The sequence below is a fragment of the Heloderma suspectum genome, chromosome 6, assembly GCF_057233095.1.
Source record: "Heloderma suspectum isolate Gila_16-S chromosome 6, 16-S_ref, whole genome shotgun sequence".
NCBI lineage: Eukaryota > Metazoa > Chordata > Lepidosauria > Squamata > Helodermatidae > Heloderma > Heloderma suspectum.
The window spans coordinates 129,776,172-129,798,980 of record NC_139463.1 but is presented as its reverse complement, the minus strand read 5'-3'; the positions used below and the strand labels follow the sequence as shown (position 1 = coordinate 129,798,980).

At 56.2% G+C, this 22,809-nt stretch overlaps 3 protein-coding genes across 6 annotated transcripts in view; 2 read left to right on the top strand and 1 right to left on the bottom strand.

Moving 5' to 3' along the window:
* Positions 1-514: 514 nt before the first annotated feature.
* Positions 515-2,492, top strand: VGF (VGF nerve growth factor inducible). Its single transcript, XM_084808140.1, has 2 exons — positions 515-685; positions 792-2,492. Exons 1-2 carry the CDS (start codon positions 515-517, stop codon positions 2,490-2,492), a joined length of 1,872 nt encoding a protein of 623 aa, XP_084664266.1.
* Positions 2,493-8,456: 5,964 nt separating this feature from the next.
* Positions 8,457-21,088, bottom strand: AP1S1 (adaptor related protein complex 1 subunit sigma 1). Of its 3 annotated transcripts, none has more exons than XM_084807012.1 (5): positions 21,005-21,088; positions 18,965-19,143; positions 11,531-11,639; positions 10,033-10,176; positions 8,457-9,226 (listed from the first exon to the last, which is right to left on the bottom strand). In XM_084807012.1, the coding sequence occupies exons 1-5, from the start codon at positions 21,005-21,007 to the stop codon at positions 9,179-9,181; spliced, it is 483 nt and encodes a 160-aa protein (XP_084663138.1). In that variant the 5' UTR covers positions 21,008-21,088; the 3' UTR covers positions 8,457-9,178. The 3 variants fall into 3 exon arrangements, with proteins under 3 accessions (XP_084663138.1, XP_084663140.1, XP_084663141.1); XM_084807014.1 differs by having other exon boundaries at positions 10,039-10,176; XM_084807015.1 differs by lacking the exon at positions 21,005-21,088 and adding an exon at positions 19,896-20,749 and having other exon boundaries at positions 10,039-10,176.
* The window catches only part of LOC146343254 (uncharacterized), a 32,978-nt gene continuing 31,147 nt past the window's right edge, over positions 20,979-22,809 (top strand). For both annotated transcript variants that reach the window (XM_084807016.1, XM_084807017.1), the window contains exon 1: positions 20,979-21,798. In XM_084807016.1, the coding sequence (XP_084663142.1) occupies positions 21,006-21,491 (486 nt within the window). In that variant the 5' untranslated portion in view covers positions 20,979-21,005 and the 3' untranslated portion in view covers positions 21,492-21,798. The remainder of the gene's footprint in view (positions 21,799-22,809) is intronic.

Below are 22,809 nucleotides of genomic sequence, written 5' to 3'. Positions count from 1 at the left end.
TGGTGGAACAGACATGATAGCAACCTAATACCAGTATTAATATCACCATCATCATCGATTTTAAATTCATCTCAAATGGCCTCCCACGCCCACTGAACACCCCCCCCCCTGAGAATGCAGGGAGGGAGGTAGCAGACGTGAGCCCACATTTGAACCAAATAGGTGTGCTTGCACAGAGCATGCCTTCCTCCCTACTTGGCTTGGGCAAGGGGACGCGAGCAGAAGGGACCATCTTCCGTGCCTTTCTTCCTCCCCAGCTGTCTCACTGAGCAGCACGCGAGATGCCGCCGCCGCCGTGGTGTTTTCCATTGTCTGTCCCTGGGAGTGCGTGCGCGTGAAAGAGGCTTTGCCAGAAGGAGCCATGTGCATGGTTTGCTGGCAGGCTGCCCCGCCAGGAGAATACTATGATCCAGGAACCAGGCCATGAGACATAGCGCTCCCAACCAGCCCCTGACGGACAGCCAGTGCAGCCAGTGCCATTGCACAACGGTGGCGGCAGTGGCTCCAGTGAGCAATGCCTGATGACCGCCGGGTCTCGGGGCAGGAGGCAGCATGGCCGAGCATGTGGCGAACAAACTGTGGGCGGGAAGGGGAGCCCCCCCCCCAGAGCAAGGGCTCGGCTCCTGCATATATCCTGGGGCTGAGCAGCCGCTGTTCCCAAGGGCAAGGCTCAGCCCCAGAGCAAGTGAAGTCATAAAATGGAGCAGATGGCTTCTGACCCAGACCAGAGTGCCCAGGTGGGGTGCTGTTTGGAGCCCCCCAGCTCCTGAGCCGAGGTGCCTTTCCCCCAGGGTGTGGGCTTCGACTTTTCCAAGACCCAGCGTGCATGGGGCTTCTTGGACTCCCCCAGCTCTGACCTTCTGTTTGTCTCCCCCACACAGCACCTCCCTCTGCTGGTCATGATGCTTTGGTCCCAGCACCTCCACAGAGCAGCTTGGCTCCTCTCCCTTTGTCTCCTGACGCAGGGCCACCTCCATGTGGCAGCTGCCTCCCTTTCCCTGGGGGGGGGAGAGGAGGCCCCCCCAGGTCAAGCTTTTGCCAAGGCTCCAGGTGTGCCAGCCAATGAGCTCCAGGTTCGCTCGCTGCTAGAAATGGGCCCAGATGCAGCAGCCCAGAAGGACGGTGGAGACAGGGACCTCTTCCAAGACGTGGACCCCAAGGCTTTGGCTGCAGTCCTCCTGCAAGCCCTTCAGCCAGAGCCCAAGAAGCCCAGTGACCAGCAGCTGAGCCTGAAGCCCACTGCCAATGAGGAGAGGGTCCGGAGCGAGACCAGGAGCTCTGAGGTACAGCTAGAGAGGGAGCAGGAAGGCTGGAAAGCCAGCAAGGACAGAAGCCGACCGCAAGGGGGGGAGGAGGAAGAGACCCCTGAAGAAAGTAATTTTGGCCAGCAGGAGATGGAGACCCTGCAGTCCGCGCTGCAAGACCTGCAGCATTACAGCCCAACAACTAAGAGTGAGGAACCCTCCCAGGACTACCGGACGGGGCCCCCAGAAAGCCCCCACAGTGACGTGCTCCAGGGGCTGGAAGGGTACGAGCAGCTGCAGGTGGACGCCAAGCGCAGGGCAGCCCCCGCCAGCGCCCCCTGGGCAGGGGCCCGGAAGCTGAGGCACCAGCAGCACCTGGAGCACCAGCTCCTGCAGCGGCGCTACGAGGAGCTGGCCGAGAGCCGGAGGCAGGCCGAGGAGGCCCGCAGGGCGGCGGCCGCGGAGGAGCGCCTGGCGGACATGGCCTCGGACCTGCTCCTCCAGTACCTGCTGGGGGAGGGGGAGGGGGGGGAGGGGGAGGGGGAGGGGGAGGGGGAGGGGGGGCGGCGGGGCGCCGGCGCCCAGGAGGAGTCCGAAGAGGAGGGCGCCAAGGGGAGCTCCCTCCTCTTCGAGGACGAGGAGAGCAACGTGGCCGAAGGCAAGCGCTCCAACGAGGCACCGGAGGAGGGCGAGGGCGAGGGCGAGGACGACATCGACCCCCGCACTATCGACCGCTTGATCGAGCTCTCCAGCAAACTGCACCTGCCGGCCAACGACGTCATCGACCTAATCAACGACGTCGAGAAGAAGGAGGAGGAGGAGGTGCCAGACCCCCGCAGCAGGGGCACGCTGTCGGTGGCCCCGCCGCGCCACAAGCCCAGGAAGACCCCGCCCCATGCCACCTTCCCCCAAGGCGCCCGGCCCCTCCAAAAACCACACCACCCACCTGCCTACCAGCCCTACCACCCCCTCCCAAAGCAGGATGAAGCCTCCTGGAATGAAGTCCTGAAAGGCAACGAGTATCCTGCACCCAAGCGGTACCGAGCCAAGCCCAACAACAACAACAAGATCTCCAATTACATCGACCCCCGGACTTTCCAGCCTCCAGTCTACCATCGCCGCCGCCACCACCTGCCTGGCCCCACGGTGCCAAGGGACGAATATTATGATGCCAGCCGAGGCCATGATGAAGAACTGGAGAACTACATTGAGAGCATGCTGATGAAGCGCCCCAGAGCATCCCAGTGAATGTGGCAGGCGTTGTCTCCCCTTCCCACTCCTTCCCCCCCCCCCACAGAAACTGGGCCACTCGCAGGGTTTCTGACATGAATTCAGGTTCTTGCATGAGTCAGGAAAACAAAACCTCCCACCTAGTGAAAGGTCTCCATGGAGGATGTCCAGGCGCAACCCGGCTGCTTTCTCACTATCAGGGCAGTAAAACCTCCCACACCCCACCCCTTCCCCCTCACCCGGCTCTCAGATGGTGCCCTCAACCTCACAGTTTTTCCAAGTAGCTGTGAACAGTTAACACATGGCACCATGTGTGTGACACATAAGAAGAACATCCCTTTCTCCGTGCTGAGTTCAGAAAGGACCCTTTCTTGCCCACTCCCCGCTGGTGGCGGCAGCAGTGCAAACGAATGAGCAGCAAGTGGCCTGATTTAAGAGTCCAGCACGCCAGAGCTCGTGTGTTCCGTCTGGCCCTTCATCCTTGCTAGGGGCAACCTCAGATAAGGGTCCCAGTTGCTATGCTACAAGTCCTTAGAGACATCCAGTTAAAAACCCCACTGCCCTAACCTGCTGAAGCAACCCAAGAAACCAGTTTCATAGGACACTCAAGGTGGAGTCTCAGAAAAGGTGTGTGTGGGGGGGGGGGCGGGGAATTAATGAGGAAACATGCCGCATCCCCAACTAGTTAGTGACAAGGGCCACCAGCTGGTGATTAATGTGACACCCCAATAAATCCAAACTCTTTCCTGACCACATTCAAATTTTGAAGCTTAGCAGTATACGTATGCAAGTCCAAATGATGAGGACTTTCCTGAAGAGTTTGATCTTGCAACATGAGCAGAACAGCAGTGGAACTGGTTGATTCCACCAGAACCTAGATTGTTGCTTTGAGAACAACAAAACCTCCGCATTGCTAGAGACAGAAATAACTGTCATATTATCTGTACTTTAAAGGGGAAACAGTCCATCCAGCCTTTGGGGTCAAGGGATAGTCGAAGTTGACCAGGTCAGGTGTAGGATCAGATGCTTCTTTGAAGCACACATCCAGATTGGGGTCCAAAGGAACAGACCTTTAAACAGCTACCAAACAGCTAACTACTCATACCATTTCAGTATTTATCCTGCCAAATGCTGAAGGGAAAGCTACAGATGACAACACAGAACCTAGAAGTCATACACAGCAGAGCCTTTCCTCATCCTGGCTTTAATCCCATTCAAAACATATATGGAAATATAAGATTACTTAAGGAAGGGGTGGCAGAAGGTAGATCTCCAGATGTTTTGGACTTCAACACCCATCAGCCCCAGCCAATACGGCCAATGGTCAGGAATGCTGGGAGTTGAAGTCTAAAACATCTGGAGATCTACTTTCTGCCCATCCCTGACCTAAGGAACCCCGAGCTGGCATCCTTTCCTCTGGAATATTCCAAGAAGTGGAGAAAGACTGTTTATGGACACAAATTAATACCATTAACCAGTGTCCTTGAGATATATTTACAAATTATACCATTCAAGCCAGATTTTTTCTGCTTAGCTGACAAAGGCATATAAGGAACTGGGCTAGAGGCAAAACAATATTTTAAGCTGGTGTTTAAAACTTTTTTTAAGGGGTGGAAAAGGAGCCACTACACACCATCTCCTCTCGAAACAGGCTTGTGTGTTCCCCAGCCTGTGTTGGTAGATTTCTGAAATGCGCAGGGTGGGGGGACTGAAAGTAGCTGAGGCTGGTCCTCCGCCCATCTTCAAAGCCAAGAGTGATACAAGCTCATTACCAGAGAGAGAGAGAGAGAGAGAAGAAGAAACTCAGCAAAGCTCCTTCCCTCTCAAGAGTCTCTATCTGGCTCACATCTTACAGAGCTGTCCAGAATTAAACCTTCTTGATTGGTGGTTACCCTCCAGAGAAAGAGCAGAAAGGGAGAGAGATTCCTTACCAAATGGCCTTGCTCTGTTCATCACCACCTTTCTTCCCACGGAGACATTCTTGCTGGCAATCCGCACCTTGATTAGATTTGGGAACCATCAGCTCCTCACTCGCATTCTACACCCAGAATCAAAGGACCCTCCAAGGGGTGGGGAGTGGGCTTGAGCATGCTTTATTACACCTACTCGTGTAAGTTTACCACCATCCAATGCTGCATCTCTGCGGGAACCACCAGGGTGGAACTGGGGGGCAAACAAGGGAGTGGGGGAGGCAGCTGTTTGCACGCATTCAAAATTTTCCCACTGACATCAGTCCCAAAGTGTGTGAGTTTCTTCGCTTTGTGACGTCCAGTCCTGTAAAAAAATAAAATTGTTTCAATGTCCTGATCCATTTGTTGTACTTGAAATAAAACATGTTTGGCCTGTTGTAAATAGCATGTGGAATTACTAGTTTTGCTAAGAAATAAAAGCAACTATTTTATTACGAGTTACTCTCGTTATTTACAGATCTGGTGGGCTACATCCAGATTAGCCCTTGTCCTCCTCTCCGACGCAAGATCTGGGAAGCTTTGCATCCCCCTCACCTTCGAAGAGGCATTAACAGAGAACTGCCACGGGCGGCAGGAGGCTCAGCATGATCTCACTCCAAAACCTGCTTCCAATGCCAGAGTGCATTCACAAGAGTTGTCTCTCAGCATGTGCAGAGTGGCCACTGCGCCAGCCCACACAGGCACACTGGAAGAAGGAAGGGCGCCTTTAAGCCAAAGGGGGGAGGGGGCGCCGTGAGATCCTTCGCGAAATCGCAGAACGCTCCGGGGCGCAAAGAAAGTCTCTCGCTGTGCGCAGCTGAACGCAAGAAGCCAAGATTTAACCGCCCCGCGCACACCTTTGGGGCCTTCACGGTTTTGGCCTGGTTCTCTGGCCCCAGCTCCCGGACTCGGCACTACTGAAGGGCTCTGCCCAGCCGCCCCGTGCCCCCTGCGAGCAGCAGCGGCGCGCCACCCGGTGCCCGGCAGGAGGCATGCCCCCGGGGTATCCAGGCCTGTAGCGAGGGAGGGGGCCGGGCTGGGGGGCCTGCCCCCCTACATTTTCTCTGCCTCCCCTATTTTTTTTTTTTTTACAAACAATTAAAAACAATTTACACTTGTGCCGTTAAAAGGACTGCAACTAAGGTGAAATGCCCCTGCTTTCTGGGTCCCCCCATCCCTTAGGCCTGGGGGGCTCGGCGAAGAAAAGGGCTCCGCCACAGCGCCTGGAGGAGGGCGGCGGCGGCGGCGCGCCAGCTGTGGCCCTCGGCGCTCTCCCGCGCCGGAAGCTCGCGGGCGGGGGCGCCTGCCCAGCACGCCCAGCTGCCGCCTCGCACACGGGTCGGCGCATGCCGGGGCCTCCGTCCCGGCCCCGAAGGGGCCACGGAGAAGGCCTCCGCGGCGCTGCTTCGCTCGCTGCAGCCCTCGAGGCCGTTTCCCCGGCCCGGCGCGCCTGGGAGGACGGCGCAGCTCGGCCCGGGCAGCCACCGCCGGGGCCGGGGCCTCCTCCCCGACCGCGGCTCAGGGAAGCGGGACGCAGCTCCGGAGAGAGGCAGAGGCGGCTGCGGTCTCCCTAGAGCGGCCTCCGAGAGGCGCAGAGGAAGCCGCCGGGCGAGGGATCAGAATCAAAGAATAGTAGCAGGGATGGAAGGGGCCTACGAGGCCATCGAGTCCAACCCCCTGCTCAATGCAGGAATCCAAGTCAGAGCATCCCCGGCAGGTGGCTGTCCAGCCTCGTCTTGAAGGCCTCCAGTGTGGGAGAGCCCACCGCCTCCCCAGGTAATTGGTTCCATTGCCGTATTGCTCTGACAGTCAGGAAGTTTCTCCTGATGCTCAGCCGGAATCTGGCTTCCTGTCACTTGAGCCCATTGTTCGGTGTCCTGCACTCTGGGATGATCGAGAATTGATCCTGGCCTTCCTCTCTGAGTCTGTGGCTTCTCTGAGGGACCCCGGTGGGCACGGAGGGCCCCGCAAAGGCTGGCATTGCTCTCCTCTGTGGTTAGTTTCCTTGGGTGCGGGGGGGGGGGGTTTGCAGCAGGGCGAGGTGGCCCTGGGGCAGGAGGCCTCCTCCCCCACACCCCTGGAGGGCCGGGGACAACAAAACCGTCAGTACAGAGCAATTGACCAGGCCTACAGAAATGCCCACAACCAGGATGGGAGTCCCACTGGGGCCCCCCAGCGACTGGCATACCCAAGGATCCTGTCTGATACTGGATGCAGCACATGGGGCCACGACCAGCAGCCATTAACAACCCCCCGCCCCACCCCCGCAGTTGTCTAACCCCCCGCAAAGCTCCTCACACCCAAGTTGGTGCCTGTCAGTCCACGTTTGACCTTGACCATGCGCTGCTGGGTCAGGCCAGGGTCCATCTAGTCCAGCATTCTGCTCGCACAGCGGCCAACCAGCTGCCCACGGGAAACCCACAGGCAGGACTCTAGTGCAGCCTCCGGCCCATGTTCCCCAGCAATTGGTGTGCACAGGCTTACTGCCTCTGGCTCGAGAGCGCGTAGCCCTCTGGACTAGTGGCCATGGAGAGTCTGATCTGCTGTGAATCTGCCACCGCTCCGCTTCGTGGGTTGATCTCCAGTTCTAGTACTGCGAGGGGGGGAAAACCTTTGTCCACATTCACTACACAGATCGTACACGCCTTCATCATGCCCCCCCCCCCCCCGCCTCAACAACAGCTGAAGACGAGGCTGGACAGCCGCCTGCCAGGGATGCTCTGACTTGGGTTCCTGCACTGAGCAGGGGTGGGACTCGATGGCCCTGTAGGCCCCTTCCAGCCCCACTATTCTGTGATTCTAAAACGTTGCAACCTCTCCTCATGGAGGCTTTGCTCCATGCCCTTGATCACTTTACCCTTTTCTGTACCTTTTCCAGCTCTGTAACAACTGTGGACAGTATTCTAAGTGCAGCTGTACCATAGCTTTGTATTAAAGCGTTATATTGGCAGTTTTATTGTCAACGCCTTTCCCAATGACCCCAACATTGAATTTTCCTGTTCCACAGCAGCTGCACCTGAGGGGACATTCTGATCAGGCCACGCACCACAACCCCAAGACTCCTTCCGCAGCCAGCTCAGCTCAGCACACACCCCTTCCAGGAAGCCAGTGCCCTGGCTCTGCTGATCTGGAGCCCCCAGGCAAAGGCGCAGGAGAGGCAAAGCCCTCCGTTCTCCCCTTCGACTTTTGCAGTGTTCATGATGTTTCCCTCTGCTGTATACACCGCTTTGAATGTGTAGTAGAAAAGCAGGTCTAGAAATCCTGGAGTTGAGCCGTGTCCACCCAGCAGGGGCCTAGAAAGGCTCCAGTGAGGGGCCTGCCCAAGGCCCCCTCTGCTGCCAGCCTTTCTGCTTGCCCCGCCCCCCGCCCCCGGAATCTCTGCCAGGCATTTTCCTCCAGCCAGACCAAACAGCCCGTTGCCCCAGGGCAGATGTGCTCATTTCTCAACCTTTCGTACCTGCCCCATACACAGACAGCTGTTGGGACTCCCCTCCCTGCCTGCAGCCAGCCTCGAAGTGGCCCACGGCCTTTGACCCCACAGGAAGGAACCCAGACTTCAGCTGCGCTGTATGGGGCAGGAGGGGCAGGAGGGGCAGGAGGGGCAGGGGCAGGAGGGGCAGGGGCAGCTGCTGCTCCACCTCGCTTGGCAGCTGTTAAGGGCCCACCAGCTGAGCAGCTCCCCAGCCCCCTCCAAGCCAAGTCCTTGAGGAGCAGCTCTCCAGCTATGAAAGAAGCGGGGGCCACTGCACCCCCACCCCAGAAAAAGCCGCAGCCACAGCTAGGCCACTGGCCCACAAGCCACCTCTGGTCTGCCCAGGGCAGCTGGGCAGCCACTCCAGCTATGCAGGGCAGACTGCTGCGGCCACCGCCCACCACAGCGGAGACCAGCGCCTGCTTCTCTGCCACGGCAGCACGGCATTCAAGGCTTCTGCAGCCGGTCGTAATGGCGCAGCCTGTTGCCGGCTCAAAGCGCAGCCCCCCTCCCCCAAAGAGGCAGGCAGATGGACGCATGCACGCAAGAACCACGCCCGGGCAGGGTCTTCCACACACGCTTTATTCCAAAAACAGGGAGGACACACCCATTCCTTGGTCTGAAGATCAGGCCTCAGGAAGGGGGGGAGAACTACACACACCCATGCCCACCCCAAAGGCCAGAGGGCAGCCACGCACAGGCACGGGGGGCTACTCTTCAGCCGGCGACTGGAGGGCGCCCCCCCCACACTCCTGACCCCGTGCACGCAGGCGCCCGGCCTGCATCAGGGGCCTTGCCAGGAACCAGACAGAACCCAGGTGCTGCCGCCGCCACCGCCTCATCTGGGGACCCGTCCAGGCTGCCCAGTTGAGTCCCACACATGGGGGTGGCAGGGAGCACCACGCTGCTGGTGTGAACAGAGGGGGGCAGGGAAACCTGCACAGACCAAGAGAGAAGGTGCCGAGCAGAAAAGAAGAATCAGCCCCACAGCCTCCACCAGCAGCCTGGGCACGCCGGCAGCGACCAGGACATAAACCTCCCCCCTCCCGCTGAGACAAATGCATCTCTCTCCATAGAGTTGGGGTTCGCTATTTACACGGACGGCACAGCTTACGGGTCCCGGCAGCCCACAATGGCAGGGGCCCCCTGAGTGGGGCAGACTGCAGAGCCTGTGGGGCAGCAGCCCTAGGCTGTGGCGACCACAGCCTCCTGTGCCTGAGGGCAGAATGGGGGCAAGTGGCAGTGGGGGGCAAGGCGGCCCAAGACCCGCTGGTGGCGATCTGCTACGCCAGGCCCATCTCCTCCAGCACGCTTCGGGGTGACTCATCCTCCTGCAGCAGAGAGAGAAAGAGGAGAGGCAGTTCAGGCACGGGGGGGCAAGCTGGCCCCTGCCGCCAACTGGAGCTCACCCAACGACCCCTGCCAACACCCAGGCCGCCGGTGAGCCCAGAGCGACTCAGGTGCTCCAGCTCCAGTCTTACGCAGGACCCTCTGGGGGGCTGGTCACATGGGGGAGAAAGACCTCGACCCTGGAGCCAAAGCGCCTACTTCCAGATATCCGCAGGAGCCACCTGTGAGCAACAGGCACTCTGCACGTGCTTCAGGAGCACTTCTGAGCCCCGCTTCCCTTGGGACTGAGGAGCAAGGGGGGGCTGCACCGATGTGGGGGGCCTGGGATGCTGCCGAGGGGAGCCCAGCGGGGGGATCCACTGTGCAAGGGGTGACGTGCAGCTGCTGCTTCTCCCCTCCCCCCCAGATTTCCACACTGCTGGCTGCAGGAGGCTGAGTCGCCCACGCCAACTGCAGAGAGCTCACACAGGCAGCCTCCTCGCCAGTGACTCAGTGGATGAAGCGCGGCCAGCAGCCTCAGTGAGGGGGGCTCTCACAACCTCCCTCCCAGCCAACAGGCCATTGCAGCAGACACGTGGGCAGGGGGGAGTGGGCAGGGGGGAGTGGGCAGGGGGGAGTGGGCAGGGGGGAGTGGGCAGGGGGGAGTGGGCAGGGGGGAGTGGGCAGGGGAACAGGACCCCCATGACGCAGAAAGCCCCCCCCCAGGAAGATGCAGCCCATGTTGGAGGCAGGGACGGGGCGGCTCCCACCCCGGGGCGGCATGCACAGCCCCCATGGTGGGCCCCACCTCTACCTCCTGCAATAGGTCCGCCTGCTCAATGGCCTTCAGGACGCTCTTCTTGGAGGTGTCCTGCACCTCCCCCCCCATCAGGAATTCGTCCAGGATGAAGTATGCCTTCTCAAAGTTGAAGATGATATCCAGCTCACACACCTGGGGGGGGGGGGGGGCAAGAAAGCAGGGCCTGGTGCTCACACATGCTGGACTCCGGCCAACATTCCCAGGGGGGAACTAAGGGGCCCGGCCCGCCCCGCCCCGCCCCGCCCCACCCCACCCCTCACCACCTATCCCAGCTCTCAGAGCCCATTCCAATCAGACTGCTTTTCCTGTGGTGGGGGCGGGGGAGGAGGAAAGTCCCTGGCATTAGCAGGAAAAGACTGGGGCGACTGCCAAGACCTCATTAAATCCAATTAGCAGCCACACTGAGTTGGATTTCATTACAGTCGATGGGCAGGGATAAGGGTGCGGGGGGGGGGGGGAATCTATGAGCCAAGAGGCAGCTTAGTCAGTGGAAGCAGGCAGCTCTCCCACAGCGGGGCAGGGAAGGAATCATAGAATCAGAGAACAGTGGGGCTGGAAGGGGCCCACAAGGCCATCGAGTCCAACCCCCTGCTCAGTGCAGGAATCCAAGTAAGAACAACCCTGACAGATGGCTGTCCAGCCCCGTCTTGAATGCCTCCAGCGTGGGAGAGCCCACCACCTCCCTATGGAATGGGTTCCATTGTCGTATTGCTCTGACAGTCAGGAAGTTTTTCCTGATGTTCAGCCGGAATCTGGCTTCCTGTCACTTGAGCCCATTGTTCCGTGTCCTGCACTCTGGGATGATCGAGAAGAGATCCTGGCCTTCCTCTCTGGGACAACCTTTCAAGGCCTTGAAGAGCGCTATCCTATCTCCCCTCAGTCTTCTCTTCTCAAGGCTAAACATGCCCAGTGCTTTCAGTCTCTCTTCATAGGGCTTTGTTTCCAGTCCCCTGATCATCTTTGTTGCCCTCCTCTGAACCCGCTCCAGTTTGTCTGCATCCTTCTTCAAGTGTGGTGCCCAGAACTGGAGGATTATGAAGTCAGAATTCATGGAACAGGGATTCGTTTTGGCTTTAACCTCTACTTCCCTGCATACCCACCTCTCCTGGGAGGGGGGTACTTTGTGGATGCCAGTCTTGACAGTGAATGCAAGCATGCCAGCAATGCCAAGTGCAGATCTAAAACTCTGCTCTGGTTATCCTTGGGAGGGTAGAAGGACTTGGGCACAGGAGCGCTGGAACCCTGTCCTCTGTGCCACAGCACAGGGCCCCATGGCAGGGTGAAGACACTGCATCCCACCTTCAAGGTGTCCCAGGACTGGGGCCATTCTGGCCCTGGAAGTGAAGGGTCAGGACAAAAGTGCTGCTCCCACCCCCAAGCCATGGACAAGGGCGTCAGCCTCTGGGATGTAAGGGCCTGGCAGGAAAGCACTCCCCCCCCCCACAATGATATTTTGGCCAGGACTGGCCCTGCCCGGCCCACTCACACTGCCAAAGTACTTGTCCAGCAGTTCAACGTATCGATGGATGAGCTCCAAGGTTATCAGCTCGTTGTCTTGTCCCTCGATGGCACAGCAGAAGTACAAGCTGGCATACCTGGGCAGGGGAAGGAAGGCGAAGAAGGGGTCAGGCCTCCACCTGCCCATGGGGCACCCCCTTCCTCCCTTGAAGAGTCGGCCAACTGACCCCTTCCCTGCCAAGCTCTGCCATAAAACACTGCCCCACTCAATTCCCAACAGGCTCATGAATTTGCAGGGGGCTGCTCTCCGGCTGCTGGGAAGCCAAACATCAAAGGTAACAGCAACAGGAGCAGATGGGGAGGGGGTTGTCACTAGCCATGTCCCAGGTGGCAGAAGCAGGGGGTTGGGAGGCTGGGGTGGTCATGCTGTGCTGCGCCCAGGATGTGAGACCAAGGTAGGCACCCAGCCCCCACCCCCACCCCCCGGGCCAGGAGGAGGCCGGAGCACTATTAACCAGAGACATACACACTTCTCAGAACGACCTGGCACAGAAGCCAAGCTGAGCTGACAGTGCCCCCTGCAGCCCATCTTTGCCTTCGCATGCACTCCAGCAGGGCTCCCCAATCTTTTGGGGCCAGTGGGAGCATTTGGAATTTGGGGAGCACGTTGTGGGCACTCTCGCAAATTGGCTGCCATGGTTGGTGTGGCCAGTCACGAAACACCCATTCCACAGAAGGCAAACTGATGAGGCTCAAACACAAGTAACTTGGCCAAGGAACTGATTACAATGAGGCAGAGGTGGGATGTGAGCCCCAAATGCCAAATCACGTATTAGCACAACAAAATTCCCATCTTACAGAAGGAAAACTACTGATGCCCAGAGAAACACACAGGTAAAACACCCAACCAGGCAAATGGGCACAACACTACACACACAAATCCAGGCAAGCCACACACAAAACACATACACCACCCCTGCAAACACAACTCAGGCAGAACACACACCACATTGCAATAAACTTTATTTATGTATTTATTTATTTATTCCCATACTGCCCAATGTTCAATCTACCGCACAATTGCACTCATTTCACATGCCAGCAAGGTGATGCTCAAAATCCTACAAGCTAGGCTTCAGCAGTATGCGAACCGAGAACTACCGGAAGTACAAGCTGGGTTTCGAAGAGGCAGAGGAACTAGAGATCAAATCGCCAACATTCGCTGCATCATGGAGAAAGCAAGAGAATTCCAGAAAAACGTCTATTTCTGCTTCATTGACTACGCTAAAGCCTTTGTGTGGATCACAACAAACTGTGGCAAATTCTTAAAGAGATGGGAGTGCCAGACCACCTTACCTGTCTCCTGAGAAACCTGTACGAGGGTCAAGAAGCAACAACCGATTGGTTCAAAATTGGGAAAGGAGTATGACAAGGCTGTATATTGTCGCCCTGCTTATTTAATTTATATACAGAGTACATCATGAGAAATGCCGGGTTGGATGAATCACAGGTCGGAATTAAGATTGCCGGGAGAATTATCAACAACCTCAGATACGCAGACGATACCACCCTAATGGCAGAAAGCAAAGAGGATCTAAAGAGCCTCTTGTTGAGGGTGAAAGTGGAGAGTGCAAAAGCTGGTTTGAAACTCAACATTAAGAAAACTAAGATCATGGCATCTGGCCCCATCACTTCCTAGCATATAGAAGGGGAAGAAATGGAAGCTTTGACAGATTTTATTTTCTTGGGCTCCAAGATCACCACAGACGGTGACCGTAGCCATGAAATTAAAAGACACTTGCTCCTTGGGAGGAAAGCTATGGCAAACCTAGACAGCATAGTAAGAAGCAGAGACATCACCTTGCTGACAGAGATCCGTATAATCAAAGCTATGGTTTTCCCAGTAGTAATGTATGGCTGTGAGAGCTGGACTATAAGGAAGGCTGAGCACCGAAGAATTGATGCTTTCCAACTGTGGTTCTGGAGAAGACTCTTACGAGTCCCCCGGACTGCAAGGAGGTCAAATCAGTCAATCCTAAAGGAAATCAACCCTAACTGCTCATTGGAAGGACAGATACTGAAGCTGAAGCTCAAATATTTTGGCCACCTAATGCGAAGAGAAAACTCTCTGGAAAAGACCCTGATGCTGGGAAAGACTGAAGGCAAAAGGAGAAGGGGACGGCAGAGGATGAGGTGGCTAGATAGCATCACCGATGCAATGAATATGGACTTGAGCACACTCCGGGAGAGAGCGCAGGACAGGAAGGCCTGGCGTGCTGTGGTCCATGGGGTCACGAAGAGTCGGACACGACTTAACGACTGAACAACAATACTGCCCAATAGCCAAAGCTCTCTGGGCAGTTCACAAAAATTAAAACCAAAAAAGTACACAGTAAAACAATACAAAAATATAAAAGCATTAAAATAAACAGGCAAGCGCACCCTCCCAACACACACACAGTGCACAGACAAAGCGCACATCCCCCTCACTCTCCACCACCTGGGACCCCAAGGACGCTCCACACTGACCCTAGCCTACGTTCTGTTCTGGTCTTGCCTTCTGTTCTTGTCTTGCCGGACAGCTTTATTGTCAAAAAATGCCCCTGGGACCCTCAAGCAGCCTGGAGGGATTCTTGGAAATACAGATGGCCCCGGAGGCCAGCCCCTCACTTGCCGGCCTTCAGTTAGCCTTTGTAATGTAAAGAAGCATTTTATTTTTCTGTGGAGACTACAGAAAGCACCTGCGACCTGCTGACCTGCCATTTGGGCCTTTGCCTGATAAGGAAGGGTTGGGCACAGCAGCAGGAGGGCCCAGTCCTACTCTGCGGCTCTTGCAAGGGCAGCACACACATGCGCCACCTCAGTCGTCCTCAGAGCAGCCCTGGGAGGTGATGCAGGGTTCTGACCCCATCCTGCAAATTAGGTGGGCTGAGGCACGAAGGGGAAGGGGTTGGGAAGAGGCAGCAACTGAACCCAGCACTTTGTGGTGACAACACAGCCCCTTTGCCCACGTCCCAAACAGACCGAGGCACTGGGAAGCAAAGCTATTCTCAGGAAAAGCCGTTCGGGGCCTGGAGTCATCCTCAGTCCTTATGGCACATGGGGAGACTCCTTCTCTTCTCCTCACACAGAGGCCCTGATGCTCTCCCCATGACACAAGGACCGACTCATCAGGAGGGCTCTAAACTGAACCCTACGGGGGAGGGAGATGTAAAGTTGGGGGTCGCAATGGACAAAGGCTCGTGCACCACAAACGGAGAGAACAGCTCTAACAGCGCCCAAAAATAGTCCTCAGAAACATGTAGGAAGAAAGCCGGACTATAAAGCACAAGGTCTTCAATGTCTATATACTAATGCCCAGGATATGGGAAACAAACAGAACGAATTTGAACTCGTAAGAGTCTTCTCCAGCACCACAGTTCGAAAGCATCAATTCTTTGGCGCTCAGCCTTCCTTATAGTCCAGCTCTCACAGCCATACGTTACTACTGGGAAAACCATAGCTTTGATTAGACGGACCTTTGTCGGCAAGGTGATGTCTTATGCAGGAGGGAAATAATAACTTGACAGGTATAACTGAAACTTGGTGGGATGACTGTCATGACTGGAATACAGCAACTGAACGATATAACTTGTTCAAAAAGAACAGGAGGAACAGAAAGGGAGGTGGGGTTGCACTGTATGTGAAAAATACCTATCTCTGCACAAAAATACAGGAGGATGAGCTTGGTAGCCCCATCGAGAGCATCTGGATCAAAATAAATGGAGCAAAGAATAAAAGGAACCTGGTGGTCGGAGTCTACTACCGGCCACCCAACCAAGGAGAAGACGAGGACGACACTTTTGAAAATCAAATAGCCAATGTTTCAAGGAAGCATGATGTAGTGGTAAAGGGGGACTTCAATTTCCCCGATATTTGTTGGGAGGCATATTCTGCAAAACATGGCCCCTCCAAGAGATTCCTGACTTGTGTTGCTGATAATTTCCTCCTACAGAAAAGTGGAGGAAGGAACTAGAGGATCGGCTATCCTTGACTTAATCCTAACCAACAGAGATGACTTAGTGGATAAAGTAGCAGTTACAGGAACTCCGGGGGAAAAGGACCATGTTATACTCAACTTCTTGGTTCTAAGGGAAGCAAAAGCCGAGTGTGGCCAAGCATGTACCCTGGATTTCAGGAAAGCCAATTTTAATAAATTCGGAACAATGATAAGTAAGGTTCCATGGCAAGTGACTCTAATGAGAAAAGGAGTCCAAGATGGGTGGTAATTTTTCAAAACAGACATTCTGAAGGCATAGTTCCAACAAGAATTGTGATCGCAAGAACTGTGATCGATTTTTGTCGATCACAAGCTGAATATGAGCCAACAATGTGATGTGGCTGCAAAAAAGGCCAATGCTCTTTTGGGCTGCATTCATAGAAGCATAGCTTCCAAATCCTGGGAAGTACTAGTTCCCCTCTACTCAGCACTGGTTAGGCCTCCACTGGAGTACTGTGTCCAGTTCTGGGCACCACACTTTAAGAAGGATGCAGACAAACTGGAGAGGGTTCAGAGGAGGGCAACAAAGATGATCAGGGGACTGGAAACAAAGCCCTGTGAAGACAGACTGAAAGAACTGGGCATGTTTAGCTTTGAGAAGAGATATAATAGTGCTCTTCAAATCCTTGAAAGCTTGTCCCAGAGAGGAAGGCCAAGGTCTCTTCTCGATCATCCCAGAGTGCAGGACACAGAATAAGGCTGGACAGCCACCTGCCAGGGATGCTCTGACTTGGATTCCTGCATTGAGCGGCGGGTTGGACCCGATGGCCTTGTAGGCCCCTTCCAGCCCTACTATTCTATGATTCTAAGAAGAAAAGGTGGGAGACAACAGAAGAAGCCAATGTGGCTTCACAAAAAGCTTAGAGATGACCTGAAAACAAAAAAGGGCACATACAGGAAGTGGAAGGAAGGCCAAGCTACAAAGAAAGAGTACAGGCAGGTAGCACAGAATTGCAGGGATGGCGTTAGGAAGGCTAAAGCTGAGAGCGAGCTGAGGTTAGCGAGGGATGCGAAAAGCAACAAAAAGGCTTTCTTCAGCTACGTGCATGGTAAAAGGCAGAGGAAAGAAATGGTTGTTCAGCTATTAAATAAGGATGGCAAAACGATAACAGATGACAAAGAAAAGGCAGAGGTGCTCAATTCCTACTTTGGCTCAGTCTTCTCCCAAATGACGGTCTATAAGCCCCCTGGCAAAAGCAAAGTACAGGCTGAACGGACAGGATTGCAGCTTCAGACCGACAGGCATGTGGTCAAGGAACACCTAATTCCTTGAATGAGTTCAGATCTCCAGATGAACTTCATCCTAGAGTAATAAAGGAACTGGCAGAAGAGTTCTCAGAACCACTGCCTATTATCTTTTGAGAAATCATGGAGAACGGGGGAAGTGCCAGATGACTGCAGGAGAGCTAATGTTGTCCCTTTCTTCAAAAAGAGCAAAAAAGGAGGAATCGGGGAACTACAGACCAGTCAGTCTGACATGAATCCCTGGGAAAATTCTGGAGCAGATGATAAAGCAATCCATCTGTAAGCACCTTGATAACAATGCAGTGATTACTCAAAGCGAGCATGGATTTGTCAAGGACAAATCCTGCCAGACAAATCTGGTATCATTTTTTGATCAAGTCACTTCCCTTGTGGACTGCGAGAATGCTGTGGACATCACATATCTCAACTTCAGCAAAGCTTTCAACAAACTGCCCCATGATCTCCTGATGAGCAAACCAGAGAAAAGTGGGCTAGATGAAACAACAATCCGGTGGATCCACAGTTGGCTACAGCATCGGACTCCAAGAGTGCTTATCGATGGGATCTTCTCAAACTGGGGAGAGGTAACGAGCAGGGTACCACAGGGCTCAGTCCTGGGCCCAATGCTCTTCAACATTTTTATTAAGGACTTGGAGGAGGAGGTGCAGGGAATGCTGATCAAGTTTGCAGATGACACAACATTGGGCAGGATAGCTAATACCCTGGAAGACAAACAGAATTCAAAAGGATCTTGATAGACTGGAGCGCTGGGCAGAAAACAACAGAATGTCATTTAATAGGGATAAATGCCAAGTTCTGCACCTAGGAAAAAGAAACCAAAGGCACAGTTACAAGATGGGGGATACTTGGCTCAACAACACTACAAGTGAGAAGGATCTTGGAATTGTTGTTGATCACAAGCTGAATATGAGCCGACAATGTGATGTGGCTGCAAAAACGGCAAATGCTCTTTTGGGCTGCATTAATAGAAGCATCGTTTCCAAATCCCGGGAAGTACTAGTTCCCCTCTACTCAGTACTGGTTAGGCCTCATCTGGAGTACTGTGTCCAGTTCTGGGCACCACACTTTAAGAAGGGTGCAGACAAACTGGAGAGGGTTCAGAGGAGGGCAACAAAGATGATCAGGGGACTGGAAACAAAGCCCTGTGAAGACAGACTGAAAGAACTGGGCATGTTTAGCCTTGAGAAGAGATATAATAGTGCTCTTCAAATCCTTGAAAGCTTGTCCCAGAGAGGAAGGCCAGGGTCTCTTCTCGATCATCCCAGAGTGCAGGACACGGAATAATGGGCTCAAGTTACAGGAAGCCAGATTCCAGCTGAACATCAGGAAAAACTTCCTGTTAGAGCAATACAACAATGGAACCAACTACCTAGGGAGGCGGTGGGCTCTCCCACACTGGAGGCATTCAAGACGAGGCTGGACAGCCATCTGTCAGGGATGCTTTGCCTTGGGTTCCTGCATTGAGCAGGGGGTTGGACTCGATGGTCTTATACGCCCCTTCCAACCCTACTATTCTATGATTCTATGACTCAGCAGAGCCCCAACCCTCATTGCTCCAGGACAGGAAGGGGCCCCCAGTGGGAGAGTAGGAATGAGGCAGCCCCCTCCCCCCAGCAGGGGCTGGCTGGCGCCCCAGGACCACAGGCCTCCCTGAAGCCAAGGCAGCTCCTTCTACAGAGCCTGGGCAACAACCCCCCCCCCCCCCCGGCTGCACAGCTTCAAAGGGGCGCCCAAAGGAAACATGGACAGCGGGGCAGGGAGGCCCAAAGGTGTGGGCACAACAGAAGGCACTCTGCAGCTGGGCTGTCCGAAGGAACACCGCCTCCCACATCAACAGGCCACTGCCTCTTCTTCTTGAGGCATCTCTACCATCAGAGGCGAGGTGGGTGGTGGGGGAGAGGCTCTCTTGGAGGTAGCACCCAAATGGGGCAATTCTCATCCCAGGAGGCTGGCTTGACATATCTACTGGTGTTTTTCAGGTGCCAGGCAAATACTCTATTTTCCCACAGCCTTAATCTGTGCTTTGCTGCTCCTGTTCTGAAACCGCTGCCATAACCTATGCTTGCACATAAAATTACATGAGGAGAAAAAGGCGGGGTGTGGGGAAGGCACTGCAGGAGAAACAAGAGTGTGAAGGGGGTGGGGAGAAAGGGGCACCTTTTGTAGACCACCTTCAGGTCCCGCCACTCCAGGAAGCTGCACATCTTGGGCTTGCGGGCCAGCACCACCTGCATAAGCTCCCGCACCATCTTCTTCTTGTCCTTGTCCGATGTGGCCAAATACCACTTTTGCAGGCGCAGCTTCCCCTGTCGGCTAAAAAGGAGCATGAACCGCATCTGTGAGGGCAGAAGGGGGGGATTGGAGGTGGTTAGGACACCTGGAGCTCCAGCAGGCAGCAGGAACCAGGCGTGGAGCTCCCTGGGAGGCAAAGATAGACCAGGCCTGGCCTGATCAGGGGGTGGGGGAGAGACAGACTGCCTTGGCTCTTTTCACCAAGCAACCATCGGCTGCAGAATGATCCCTTTCCAGAATAGCCAAAGGAGGAGGGACAGAGACATGCAGATGCAGCCCCCCCCCCCCCCCAGCAAACCTGGCCAGCTGCAGAAAGGCTACCCAGGATAGGAAAGGGCAGATCCTGGGCAGAATGGAATGGCAGCTCTCTTTACCCCACCCAAAATAAAATTGGGGTGGGGGTGAGAAGCTGAAGATCCCAGAGCCTGGCTTCCCCAACTCAGGAGTCCTGGCCAGGACGCCTCCGTCTGCAATTCCCAGGCCTATGGCTGAGCCCTCAGTCATCCCTTTGACCCAGAGGGGCGGGTGGACCCCTTCGCACATACAAATTGTGACTCACAGGGCCTCCCACCCCTACAGAAGAGACTCTGCCTCCCAGACCTCCCCACTCGCCGCCCCGTCCTGATCCCACCTTTCTATAGCCTACTGGATCCCACTTTGAAGGACTTGGCTCCGTCTCACCCCCCCCCCGCCCCAGAGTCTGGGTACCAGCTCCACCTTCCCGTGGGGAGGGGCGGGAGTGAAGCTGAACCACCCTCTCTTGTTCTTCCCAGGGGACAGAGAGTCGCAAACAAGCCTTGACAGGTGAGCGGCTCAGGTGAGGTAAAGGTAAAGGTGTCCCCAACCAGTCGTGTCCGACTCTAGGATGCGGTGCTCATCCCCGTTTCTAAGCCGAAGAGCCAGCGCTGTCCGAAGATGCTTCCGTGGTCATGTGGCCGGCATGACTGAACACCGAGGTGCACGGAACGCTGTTACCTTTCCCGCTGAGGCGGTACCTATTTATCTACTTGCAATTTCTTGCTTTCAAACTGCTAGGTTGGCAGGAGCTGGGACTGAAGACAGGAGCTCACTCCGTCACGCAGCACTCGGGTCTCGAACTGCTGACCTGCCGACCTTCCAGTCTGCAGTTCAGCGTCTTAACCACTAAGCCACCGCGGCTCTCAGGTGAGGAGGAAGGCCCAAATCTCCCAAACCTTGCTAAACCCCTCCCACCCCAGGCAGCTTGCAACGCCCACTGAGCCCCACTGCCCCCCAGCACCCGGTGGCGGCTCCACCCCTCCCACCCGGATTATGGGGTCCTCCAGATGCTGAAATGAAAGTGGGGGGAGAGTCGACAGGGAAGCCCGAAGCGCTCTGGCCAAGGAAGCCCCCGGGAGGCGCATTAAGCAAGAACCCAGAGCCACGAGGATCCGGGAGCCCCCTCGAAAGCCCCCCGAAAGGGGGGCAAGGCCCTTACGCCCCCGCCCCCGCGGAGCTTTCGGGCTGCCCAGCCAGTGTGGCTCAGGGCCACGGCAGGACCGCCGCGCAGCGTGCCGGGCGGGCCGAGCGAGCAGGGGAGGGGGCGGGCCGGCTGCACTCGCAGCCCGCGCGCCGCCCCCGGGCCAGGGCCGCCGCTCCACCCTGCTCCCAGGGGCGCCGCCGCGCCGCGTGGCAGCCGGGCAGGGCGGGCGGAGCTCCGCCGAGACGCCCGCGGAGCCGGGCAGGCAGCCCCGCCCCGCGGCCTCCAGCCCCCCGGACAGCCGGGGGCGCCTCGCAGCGGCCCCCCTGCGGGCGGGGGCGCTCTGCACGTGCTCGGGGCGCCCCCTCGCTTCCAGGGCTGCTCCCGCCCCGTCCCCCGCGGCCCCCGGCCCGGAAGCGGCGGCGCCTAGGCCACGTGGGGCCCCGCCGTCCCCTCGGGCTGCTCACCATGGCGGCGGCGAGGACGGCGGTCTGTCCCTCGCCGGCCCCCGTCCGCCGGCCGCCGCTGGCTCCCAGCCCCGCCCCGCTTCCTCGCGGACCTGCCCAGGTGCCTCCCGGCCGCGCCCCGCCTCCCATGGCCGCGCATGCGCTTGGCGTCCGCTTCCGGGGCGGGGCGGAGGGCGCGGGCGCTGCCAGGGCAACGCGGGAGAGGCCCTCCCGTGACGGCACCCAGCAGGGCTGCTGCGGGGGCGCCGGCGGCTCGTGCGCCGGAGAGCCAGCGAAGGCCCCGGCCCGGCCCGGCCCGGCCCGGCCCGGCCGTGCTGGCTGCGGACGATGGGCCTGCAGCTGGACGCGGGCGCTGCAACAGACCCGAGCCCCAGGGAGCGGCAGCGGACAGCGCCCGGCGAGGGCCGCCGCCGCCCTCCGGCCGGCCAGCCGCGGGGCCGCCCCGCTCCCGCGCGGAGTAACGCAGGCGACGCGGCTGCTCAGGTAGGCGCAGCGTTTTATCCAGCGGCGAAGGGGCGCCCCCCGCGCAGGCACACTTGCGCGTACGAGTGGAGACTGTTTCTGTGCGGCTTCCGCACGAACGTGAAAGAATAACCGCATCTGTGAACAGAGCCAGCTCGCCCCTCTAAATACTGATTCTTGAGGCAGCGGCAGAGGGAACCAGGCCCGTAAGTGCCTGGCACAGATTGACCCCAAGGCCACAAAAAAGAGGGCAGTCGCGCGCGCTCTCTCTCTCTCGCACACACCTGGGCACGAAGGAATGGACAGACGGTGCCAGCCGCCTGCAATTCAACGTGAGTTTTCTCAAATCTCATTTACAAACTAGAGTTCTGGTTGGCGTTCTCGCAAAAAATAAAGTTGTTCCCAAACTGCCCCAACTGGTTCCATTGTGGCAAGAGACAGAAATCCCAGCCCCTGTGTTTGGGGACAGTCAGGGCAGTCTAGCTTCTGGCCCTCACAGGGACAAGGAACCTTGGCAGAGCTGCCCAAGGAGCGGAGGACCCACTCTTGTGTGGATGGGGGCACAAGAGTGGGTTCTAATGGGATTACAGAGAGCCACGCCAAAGCCTGTTTAAATAACTTCAGGCGCACTTGCTTGGGCCAGCAATCCTGACGCCATTTTACAATTAACTGGAAATTGTTCTGGGAACTCAAACTGTTGCAGAACCCAGAGTCAGAGAGACCACGGAGTGAAGGAAAAAGAGACTCTTTATTTAACACGCGGGCTTAAGGCTGGAATCATTTCCAAAGAGCCAGAAGCCCCGATTTACATTAGCACATTGGTTTTATAGACATTGTGACACATATGAAACGGCTCCTCCTCTCCCTCCCGCATGGGGTTGCAATCCTCAACATTTCTTCTCTTAGCACTATTGTTTATAATACAAGAACTGGGTTATAGGGTAGCCATGATAAGGAGAGAACAGAAGAGAACAGCAGAGAACACGATATACAGCTGTATGACCTTTGACAAGATAAGGAATTCCTGTGTCTCGTCAGCTTACAACAATATATTCAAAGGAGAAAGCGCTCAGCAAGAACATGAAGCATGAGACTGCATGAGGCTACTTAGTCTGACCCCCGATATGGCTGCTACATTTCCCCCCTTAAATGCATAATTTTATTACAATTATAGCATTTTTGATAACTATACAAAGCTTTTTGTGACATACATATTACTTAGCCTCTTGTTGGGCTATTAGAGCGTAGAGGGCAGCAGTTTTACTAGCTGAGACATAAAACAGATTGGTTAAACAGCACATAAGACAAGGAACGCAGAGACATAACAGTATCTTTATGAACAA